The following is a 9,655-nucleotide window of genomic DNA, read 5'->3' as shown; positions in this document are numbered from 1 at the left end:
AGCGCTGAACGTGGCGCGAGTGAAGGGTGTAGGTGTCGTTGGGATGGTAAGCGAGAATGTTGATGTGGGTGGCGAGGAGCTTTTTGGTGAGGTCGAGACCAAGAGCCTCCTCCACATCATCGACATGCTGAGCACCTCGACAGAGACGACAAAAGGTGCTGCTCACGGGAGGCGATATCTGCGCCAAGTCGCCGAAAAGTCGACGCAGGGCACCTCGAGTGCCAATGTGGAACTTCAGAAAGATCTGGTCCACAGTCTTGAACTGAAGCTCAAACACCAGGCTGTTGAGCAGAACAAAACGCCCGCCAGCAATCTCAGCAACCGCGCGTTTTGCCGCATCCTCGTTGACGCCACGATGCAGCAGAAAATCGACAGCTTGTTCGTCGGTGATATCACTCACTTCGGCAATGCGAGCACGAGTCATTGCTGACGATGCCTTGAGCTCAGGCAGATTCGAACCATCGCAGGTGACGAGAACAACATTGAGCAGCTGCTCGTCAGCAGCCGCCTTGGCAAAATCTTGAATCGCATGCAACAGTGCTGGACCCTGCTGAGCGATCTCGTCCACAGCGTCGATGACCAGCGTGGCAGGGTGACCGTGCTTGGTCTTGAACTGTTGCGCAACGTCCCTCAGAATGAGACTGAGCAACACCCAGCTCCTGAAGGGTTCTGCTGCCGATGTTACTTCATCCAGTTCAACACCACGGTCTTTCAAATAGCCTTCTGTGAACTGGTTGGGCTCGAACGCGAGAGACCGTGCCAGTAGACCCGGCATCGAGACTAACACCTCGCTTTTGACGATGTGGTAGACAATGCCAGTGCTGTTGGCTCGGATGGCGTTGTGGACGGCGGTGGTCTTGCCGCAGCCTACTTCGCCAATGACGACCGTGTAGTCCTTCAACCGCGCGGGGCGCAGCACCTTTTGAAGCATCGCAATAGCATCTGGACGACTGACGTGGTATTTCTCGAAACGTGGGATCACGGAGCCGGCCTCAAAGCGTGCGAGCATGCGTGCAAGAACGACTTCGGGCGAGTGGGTCTTGGCGATCGTGTTCTTGTCGTCCGGCACGTGCCGAGCAACGAGCGCCACAACCAAAACGATGAATGTGGTGGAGACCACCTTGGCGACCGCGCCGCCGATGAAACCGAACACACGCCGAAAAGCTGGCTGCTGCTGAGCCGGGGCCGCAGCTGGAGCCGCAGCTGGGGCCGCCGCCGACATTGCGGGATAAAACAAGGAAAAGAAGAAGAAACTAAAAACTGCGCTCAGCGTTGACAATCCATTGTCAACCCGTTATGAGTTGAATAAACCATCGTTCGATTTGTATCATTGTCCTTCCAAGACGTTCCTGATGATGATGCATTGTGCCGCTTTTCAAAGCGGTCTGAGTGTTCCAACGAGACAGGTGGTTTTTACAGAGCCCGTTGGTGATTTGGATGAGCATTGGGATATTGGGCTCGATTAACTTGACCCTCTTTTCACTGTCAGCGAGGTCGAGATGCTGTGGATTTTCTTCATCTCAGCGGTCATTCTGAGAGTGGTTACTGTATTGTTTTTGGTTTTTTTGTTTGTTTGTTTTTTTCGTTTTTTGGTTTTTTGGTCGTGAAAGCGTCCAAAAAAGGGGGGTAACCAGTGTCATAAATTGTACACTGCAGAAGTGTATTATTCCGAGCATCAAGAGGACTCCCAAACTCCTACCAGCAGAAAAACCAAAGCGGATTTCTTGGGTTTGAATGCGAGGGAGTTGACTCTAATGTGAAGCAAAGGACCCATGTTGCTCCTCTGTGTTTGTGTGGCATCTCACCCCTGCTCCCTCAACCATCACTCCCTTCCGCTGTTCATGCAACTGAATATTATTATACATCGCATCTGTGCCTCGAGGTCCTCCGAAATGTTCCGTCAATGTGAAATTTGTCAGCCGTATTCCAAACTCAATGACTTGACAGTTTTGGAGAAGACCAAGTCGCTCGCTCTCTCTTACTTAAGTTTCAATGGTACGCATGTCCGAATCACCGACCGCAAACGGCCTCGCCCCACGCCAATCCGATACAGCATCACTTACTACAATGGATTCAGCGCGGCGGGGGTCGGTGGGTGGTTGCGCGGAGCCGGGGGAGCCGAGGGAAAGGGGATGACCGGATTGCTGGCCGTCGACTTTTCGCCAAACGCCATTTATTCACTGCACCGTGCGCGTTCCGGCCGACTGGCCCGTGGATTGTGTTCCGGCGTTGATTTTGTGGCATGTGTGGCATTCCCCGCGCTGAGGCGGCGTGTGGAACCTGGTCCTGGCCGTTGGGAAGCGGCGAACGAGATGGCCTTGCAGCGAGCTCGAATTTTTTTTTATTTTATTGAACCCTTTGCCCTCACTTTTGCTTCCCCCCCCCTTTCCTCCTGCCCTGTCCACTCGTTGTTTGATTCATTCAGGTTGTTGGTTCCAAGAAGCACCTTAAGCGCCTGGCGGCGCCCAAGCACTGGATGCTGGACAAGCTCACCGGCACCTGGGTAAGTTTTTTTTGTTTTTTTTTTTTGGTCCTGGCTGCCCCCCCCCTTGTGTCCCGAGCTGCAGACGACATGCGCTGTCTCTCTTTGACAGCGCAGGCAACGCAACGTCGTGTCGATTGCCTGTGTCTTTCGCTCCGATTGTGAATCGACCCTTGCTCCATCCACCTCACTTTTTCTTTTTTTCTTTTCTTTTTTCCCCTTTTCTCTTGTAGGCTCCCCGCCCCTCGACTGGCCCGCACAAGCTCCGTGAGTGCCTGCCGCTCATCGTCTTCCTCCGAAACCGCCTGAAGTACGCCCTTACCCACCAGGAGGTCAAGTTCATCCTCGCACAGCGCCTCGTCAAGGTCGACGGTCGTGTCCGCACCGACATCACCTACCCCGCTGGCTTCATGGACGTCATCTCGATCGAGAAGTCGAACGAGGTCTTCCGCCTGCTCTACGACGTCAAGGGCCGCTTTGCCGTCCACCGCATCACCGCTGAGGAGGCCAAGTACAAGCTGTGCAAGGTCCGACAGGTCTCCACTGGCGCCAAGGGTGTCCCGCTCCTCGTCACCCACGATGCTCGCACCATCCGCTACCCCGACCCGCTGATCGGCGCTAACGACTCTGTCCAGGTTGAGCTCGAGACTGGCCGCATCATCGATTTTGTCAAGTTCGAGACTGGCAACCTCGTCATGATCACTGCCGGCCGCAACATCGGTCGCGTTGGTGTCATCGTCTCGCGAGAGCGCCACGAGGGCGGCTTCGACATTGTCCACGTCAAGGACTCGCTCGGCCACTCGTTCGCCACCCGCATTGGCAACGTTTTCGTCATTGGCAAGGGCAACAAGTCTTACGTTTCGCTTCCCCGCGGCAAGGGTGTCCGCCTCTCTATTGCTGAGGAGCGCGACCGCCGCATCGCCGAGAAGGCAAAGTCCGCCTAAAGTCGCTCGGAAGCCTGATTCGTGTGCATCTTTTTGGACCTTGGTGTGCTCGTATTTGTGCATTTTCTTGCTCCTTTGACGGGAAAACTGCTCTGTTGTGATTTTGTCACTTCATAGTAATTCAAAAATGATTTCAATTCAAAAACGTCCAAGTGTGCAAAGGTCGGTTTCGGGTTTGGTTTTTGGTTTTTTTTTTTAACCATTTGAAAGTTAAACAAAAAGCAGGGGGGGGGGGCAAACACATGCATCCAACAAACTGCTGCGTTATTGAATCGCAAACGTCTTGTCCACCTGCCGCCGCCGTAGTTGCTCTCGTGTCAGATACATGGCAGCAAGACCGAGGCCAAGTGCGCCAGTGAGCAGCCAGTTGCCCGCCGAGACTCCGACGGAATTCTGGAGCTCGCCGATGCCGACAATTAATACAATGCCAAACACCTGCGATATGCAATTCACGAGCCCGGACGAGGTGCTTTCGGCGACGGGGAAGGAGATTTCTGCCGCGTACTCAAACCCGACGGGGAGGAGCGCAGTTACGAAAAAGCCCAAAAAGCCCGACGCAACGTAGATGGGCGCGAGCCCCGTGTACTCGACAGCGAGCGAAAAGAACACCATGCCAATGGTGGTGGAGAGGTAGATGACCATGGTAGTCAGCTGGAAACGGCCGGTGCGATCGAGGTAGACACCACTCAGCACCGATCCCGCCAAGCCGCTGACGACGACGACAAAGCCAATCCAGCCGAACTGCACCTCTTCGCCGGGGAACCGGGGCGTGAGAATCTGGTTGAGCAGGGTCGTGACTGCGTAAAAGACGCCCACGTTGATGCCATACGCGAGCAACAACAGGACAAAATCGCGGTCTTTCAGACAGTGTAGCACGCCCTGAATGTACCCCATTCCATCACTGGGGGCTGTTGGGGACAAAAGCTGGGTCGATTGCGACAGGGGAGCTGCGGAATGCGCAGTCACCCCGATCAGCGCTCGCCGCGCCGCAATCGGGTCGTGGATCATCTCGTCGTCGTGATGGTCGTGGTGATCGTGATGATCGTGGTCTGAAAGCTTGTGCAAGCTCTCGTGTGAAAAGTTGGCCTGTGTCCCGTGGTGTGAACGCGCTTGCTGCTGCTGCAGCTGCTTGGCAGCAGCCTGGCTTGGGGGCTTTGGTGGATTGCCGGAAAACAAGACGCAAATGCCAACGGCAATTGCCGTGCACGCAATAGCCTGCGCCAAAAGGTAATTGCCAAGATCACCGCCAACATCAACCACCTGTGGTGACAGGACCATGCCAAAGGCAATGCCGACCTGGTTTGCGAGCACACCGAGACTGCAAAAACAACGGCCAAATCAATCAAACAAGTATATGCGACCCAGCAGGCAAGCAGCAAGATGCTCACCCAGTAGCCGTCGATCGCTCCTTTGGCCCAAACCATGTTGCTGCCAGAAGCGCTGGCACGCCCAAAATGAATGTCTGAGCAACAGACGCGACTGCCTGACCAGCCATCAGAATCGCAAAGCCGCTCGCAGCCTTGCCGCCATATCGGATCCATGCACCTGTTTTTGGGGGGAGGGAGTTGGAGGTGGGGGGGGGAAGTTTGGTTGGACGAACAGCCAGCAAGTGAGTGCGTGCTCGCTCGTACTCGAGTGTTGTGGCTGAAAGCTGCCTGTTCCGGTGTTGACCAACAGTGCAGAGTTCGTACCTGCGGCATTGAGAAGGGCTCCCCAGATTGTTCCAGAGCGCAGACCGCCTGGTCGGTCGAAAATCCAGCCGGACGCAAAGACGAGCGGGATGTAGACGGCCATGTAGACCATGGAGAGGCAGTTGACGAGAAAGTCGCTCTTGTCGTACCACTCGCCGACAATGGACGAGATGGGGCTGAATGTAATCCACATGACGGCATTGCTAAAGGAGAGCAGTGCAAACAGGGCAAGCACGGCCCAGCGGCGGGTGTAGAGCTGCGTCCCATCATCGTCAGCGGCACCACCAGCCGGCGTTGGCGATCTCGTCTCGCCCAGCGGCCCGTCGTGGGCAGTGCTGCGGTACTCTGACGGGCTCTGCATGTGCGTGAGTGTGCGTTATCGCTTTGGTCAATGTGGTGGGCGACGTTCGACCCGAACACGAGCAAAGTTCCGACTGTGAGCACTTGGCTGCTTTCGGTAAATAAAGGAGGAGTGATGAGACAATGGATTATTTTATATCAACGGGTGTGATGGGGTACCCCCACCCTCAAATCATGTGGGGGGTACCCCAACATGCCGTACCCTCCGAGCGCTGATCCAATGTCGGTTTTTCGGTGCTCGGCGGTTTCTCACTCGTTTTCCTGAATCGCTTGCAATCGCTCGACCGGATCTCTGATGCAACATCTTCTATTCATATGCTTTGCGATTCAACGTGTGGCTTCTTGTTCGAATATCTTCCCTGAACATCTGCCAAATTGATGGATAAAAAAAAAAACGCTGACTTTTTTTTTGACAGTCATTTTTTTAAAATTTTCCCTCTTTTTTTTTCGTATTTTTGAAAACCCATTTTTTTTTTTTTTTTTTTTTTTTCGCTTCATTTTCATTCATTGCTTTTGTTGATTTTTTTTTTTTTTTTTTTCGTTCGTTTTGTTTGTTATTTTTTTTTTTTTTTTTCGTTTGTTTTCTCTTTCTCATGTCAAATCAATCGTCGCATCCGCCACCGGGCGTGCATGTGAATGTAAGCGACACCCAGGCCATCGCATTCGCTTGCTGCTGCAGCATGGAGGGGTGCAGTGAAGAACGGGGAGGAGAAGGAGGCAGGAGGGGGGGAACTCGCAGCCGCGGCTCGATTGCACTTCAATGGGTTGGCGGCAAAACCGAGGTTTCCGCGCCAAAGCGCACCGACGCGGCGCTTGGCCGTGCGCGTGCACGATGGCGCCGCCTCTTGGTGCAGGCGTGTTGGCAGCTGCATACGCTCGACTATTTCAGCGCACCGCCGTGGATCAGCGAGTCGGCTGGCGCTGCGGCGGAGGACGAAGCACCAGCGCGACGCATTCTCGTTTTTCATCGCCCCTGACTTCCTTTCTTGCCCTGGATGGCTTTGACTCGCTTCCGGCGTCGGCTTTGCGGCGAGCTGCTTGCCATGATTCGTTCTTGCGGATTGTGGGCATGCTCGGCCTGCGGCTTGAGCGTGTGAGCAGCTTTGCATTGCGGCCGATTGGGGTGTCATTTTTTAAAAAAAAAAAAAAAAAAAAAGGATGCATAAATGCCGCACGTCAAACTTCAAACTGAGCTTCCTTCATTCGGCTGGGCTTGGCTGCATCACCGCGCGACTGCTCCGCTGTCGGCGTCTGTGCGTGCGCCGCGGGGTGGTGCGTGGTACTCGCAACGGCGCACGGCCCACCGCATGCCGCGGGGCGCCCCACGACGCAGCTATTGCGGCACTGCGGCCCGATTCTCATCGATTTGCCGCGAAGAGGGGATTTTTTGGAGATCTTTTTTTTTTTTTTTTTTTCAAAGTTGAATGACGCTCTTCTCCAAGCAAAAATTCTGCTGCTGCGTTTCGTGGCGTTCGTCGGTGGCGGCACCCGCCCAGCGTCCATGCGCAAGCAAAGTCAGACGTGGGTTGGCTCTTGGAAGGCAAAAGGCAGCGCAACGCGCAGACAGCGACTTCCCAATGTCTCTCTCAAAAAAAAAAAAAAAAAAAACGAGCAAAAAACGAGCAAAAAAAATCTCGGTCAAAGATCAACTCTTCGTCGCGTTTGCTGGTTGTTTGGCGTTTTCTGAGCGTGCACTGGTCAAAGAGCGCGTCTTGTACTTTGATCTGGTGCTTGATTGTTTTGGATGGTGGAAGTGCCCTATGGACGCGGCCTTTTCCACGTGCCGTGGTGAACGCACACACAGTCAACGCCCACAGTCTAGCTCTTGCTCTTGCCCCTTGCACTTGCACTGAGCGCATTGTGCATGTGTTGTGCTGCTGTTGTCGTTGTTGACGTTGTTACCATCGCACTGACCTTCAACCATCCCCCGTCTCTTGTGGAAACCAATCTTCACTTTTTTTTTTTGTTGTCTCGATTGCCCTCGTTCGCAGGCCAAGCGACGACTAGATTTGCAAGAGGGCGAACCAGAGCGATCGCAGGGTGCTTCGTCGCCTGGGCGTGACTATATGCGACAAACACATGTTGGCTCGCCTGCGGCAGCAGCATCGCCACGCACGCCAAGTCACCACGGCGGGCTGGCGTCGCCTGTCTCGGCTGCACTTGCCGCCGCTGGGTCGCCGTCGCGCGTTGCGGCCGACTCGACGCCAAAATCTGCACGCCGCAAGATCGGACGTGATTCACCCACGGAAGATTGTAAGAGATTGGGTTGATGGTCCGTGCGTGCGTACGTTCGAAAAAGCGCGGCTAACTTTGTCTTTGCCCATCTGCCCTGTTCTGCAATCTTGCCCATTCGCGTCTGGCTCCATGTGCGCGTGCGTGCATCTGACATTACCCAATTTCCAGTTGACGGACCCACAAGTGGTCGATTCGACACGTCGCTCGGAATACTGACGCGCAAGTTTGTCGACCTCATGACAAACGCACCTGGTGGGGTCCTCGACCTCAACGTGGCCGCCAACATGTTGGGTGTACAAAAGCGACGCATATACGATATTACCAATGTTCTCGAAGGCATCGGTTTGCTCGAAAAGCGATCAAAAAACAACATCCAGTGGAAGTACGTGGCTTTTTTGTTTTTTTGCTCTCTTTTTTCGCCCCCCCCCCTTGATGGCTTTCTCTCGTGTGGTTGTCATCACGCTGAATGCTCATTTTTTTTTTTTTTATGGTTGTTTGCTTGTTTGCTTGGATTGTCTTTCCTACAGAGGCTCCAGTAGTAGTGGGAATAGCGACGCAATGAGCGCCCAGGCCGACCAATTGCGCGAGGACATTGCTGCGCTCGAAGCACAAGACAAGGCGCTCGAAGACCACATGCGACTCATGCAAGACAATCTTAGAAGGCTAGCCTCGCAGGAGCACAACGTCCAGCTGGCCTACGTAACACACGAAGATATTCGAAATATTGAAAGCTTCCGGAACAAAACGTTGATAGCAGTCAAAGCCCCACAAGGCACGCGATTGGAGGTTCCTGATCCCGACATGGTAGGTGCAAAACAGTATTTTGCTCATTTCGACCAAGAGCTCACATCTGCTGCTTCTCCTCTCTTTCTTTCTTTCTTTCTCTCCATCTCCCAGGGAATGGCTGCCGGCCAAAGGCGATACCAAATCCTGCTCAAAAGCAATGACGGACAGATTGATGTATTCCTCGTTAGTCGAAATCACGATGTTGTGCCGGACGACGACACCCAAGCGATGGTTTCGGAATCGTCGGCTCCGCCACCAACGTCCAGCAGCGCAGCTCCCAAATCGTCGTCCTCTGCACCAGCGCAAAAGCATGAGCCTGCATTTGGCGTTGCAGCACCCACTGCCTTCAACTCACCACGCGGCAATCGCACTCGTGGAGCAAGCGGAGCAAGCTCTTCCAGCGCCGCTGCTCCTCCGGCCACCAATGGCACACACGCCGACGCCGCTGTCGACAAGGCATCGTCTGAAGCGGCTGATGCAGCATCTGCGGCTGATCTTATGCCCATGCTCGATACTGAGCGAGCAGCCGCCTCCTGGGACGATGACAACTTTGACGCGCAAGCCACGCAGCAGCTGGGTGACGCTCTTATTCGCACCCCCTTTGGCTTTGACGGTCTGATTCCCATCAATCCAACAGGATTTTCTACCGACGACTACCTGTTCAATCTGGACGAGTCGGAGGGTATTTCGAATCTTTACGACTTTGGAGCCTTCGACGACATCAACGAACCATAGTCGTCTGCTCGAGCCATTTTGGCGTTTCATTCGTCGTGCATGACGTGTGGCGCTCGGTCTCAATCATCGATTTTTGCACAAACAAAACCAATCAAAAATCAAACAACACCAAAAAACAACAAAACAAAAAAACACAATTCCGAAACCAACTCTGCTCGGCCAAAAGCAAGGCTTCATGCTTGTTTTCCAAGTCGCTATTGCTTGATCCGGTATTGCTGATGTTATTGCCCATTAGTTTTTTTTCTTCTTCTTCTGCTTCTTCTGCTTCTTCTTCTTCCTCATCCCCTTTTAGATGTGAATGTTCTGATGTCTTGTTGAGATTTTTTTCGATTTTCCTCCTTGTTTCCTTGGCTCGTTGTACTTGTCGCTTCTGCTTCTTGGCGGGACCAACTTCTTGCAATAGAAAGCCTTGTTTTTTTTTT

At 53.6% G+C, this 9,655-nt stretch overlaps 4 protein-coding genes across 4 annotated transcripts; 2 read left to right on the top strand and 2 right to left on the bottom strand.

Annotated features, from left to right (window-relative positions):
• Positions 1-10: 10 nt before the first annotated feature.
• Positions 11-1,222, bottom strand: CAOG_08464 (hypothetical protein; the record flags this gene model as incomplete). Its single annotated transcript, XM_011271734.1, has 1 exon — positions 11-1,222. A coding segment is annotated over one exon (1,212 nt), but the record flags the coding sequence as incomplete, so codon positions are not given.
• Positions 1,223-1,954: 732 nt separating this feature from the next.
• On the top strand, positions 1,955-3,573 carry CAOG_01032 (40S ribosomal protein S4). The gene is made up of 3 exons (XM_004365846.2): positions 1,955-1,995; positions 2,426-2,503; positions 2,716-3,573. The coding sequence occupies exons 1-3, from the start codon at positions 1,993-1,995 to the stop codon at positions 3,424-3,426; spliced, it is 792 nt and encodes a 263-aa protein (XP_004365903.1). The 5' UTR covers positions 1,955-1,992; the 3' UTR covers positions 3,427-3,573.
• Positions 3,574-3,594: 21 nt separating this feature from the next.
• On the bottom strand, positions 3,595-5,597 carry CAOG_01031 (hypothetical protein). The gene is made up of 3 exons (XM_004365845.2): positions 5,118-5,597; positions 4,815-4,971; positions 3,595-4,744 (listed from the first exon to the last, which is right to left on the bottom strand). The coding sequence occupies exons 1-3, from the start codon at positions 5,476-5,478 to the stop codon at positions 3,691-3,693; spliced, it is 1,572 nt and encodes a 523-aa protein (XP_004365902.1). The 5' UTR covers positions 5,479-5,597; the 3' UTR covers positions 3,595-3,690.
• A 394-nt stretch (positions 5,598-5,991) lies between these two features.
• Positions 5,992-9,617, top strand: CAOG_01030 (hypothetical protein). The gene is made up of 5 exons (XM_004365844.2): positions 5,992-6,115; positions 7,469-7,730; positions 7,881-8,094; positions 8,240-8,516; positions 8,610-9,617. The coding sequence occupies exons 1-5, from the start codon at positions 6,071-6,073 to the stop codon at positions 9,231-9,233; spliced, it is 1,422 nt and encodes a 473-aa protein (XP_004365901.2). The 5' UTR covers positions 5,992-6,070; the 3' UTR covers positions 9,234-9,617.
• Positions 9,618-9,655: the final 38 nt, after the last annotated feature.

This window comes from Capsaspora owczarzaki, assembly GCF_000151315.2.
Source record: "Capsaspora owczarzaki ATCC 30864 unplaced genomic scaffold supercont2.1, whole genome shotgun sequence".
In the NCBI taxonomy this organism is placed as follows: Eukaryota; class Filasterea; order Ministeriida; family Capsasporidae; genus Capsaspora; species Capsaspora owczarzaki.
Note: the sequence above shows the minus strand (reverse complement) of the source record. Positions and strands in the feature narration are given on the sequence as shown.

Coding starts and splice junctions, on each gene's coding strand:
- CAOG_01031 (XM_004365845.2), bottom strand. CDS start 5,478: ATGCAGAGCCCGTCAGAGTACCGCAGCACTGCCCACGACGGGCCGCTG. Junction 4,972..5,117: donor AGCCCTTCTCAATGCCGCAG/GTACGAACTCTG, acceptor CCCCAAAAACAG/GTGCATGGATCCGATATGGC. Junction 4,745..4,814: donor GAGCGATCGACGGCTACTGG/GTGAGCATCTTG, acceptor TTGTTTTTGCAG/TCTCGGTGTGCTCGCAAACC.
- CAOG_01032 (XM_004365846.2), top strand. Junction 2,504..2,715: donor ACAAGCTCACCGGCACCTGG/GTAAGTTTTTTT, acceptor TTTCTCTTGTAG/GCTCCCCGCCCCTCGACTGG.
- CAOG_01030 (XM_004365844.2), top strand. CDS start 6,071: ATGTCAAATCAATCGTCGCATCCGCCACCGGGCGTGCATGTGAAT. Junction 6,116..7,468: donor CACCGGGCGTGCATGTGAAT/GTAAGCGACACC, acceptor CCTCGTTCGCAG/GCCAAGCGACGACTAGATTT. Junction 8,095..8,239: donor AAAAACAACATCCAGTGGAA/GTACGTGGCTTT, acceptor TCTTTCCTACAG/AGGCTCCAGTAGTAGTGGGA.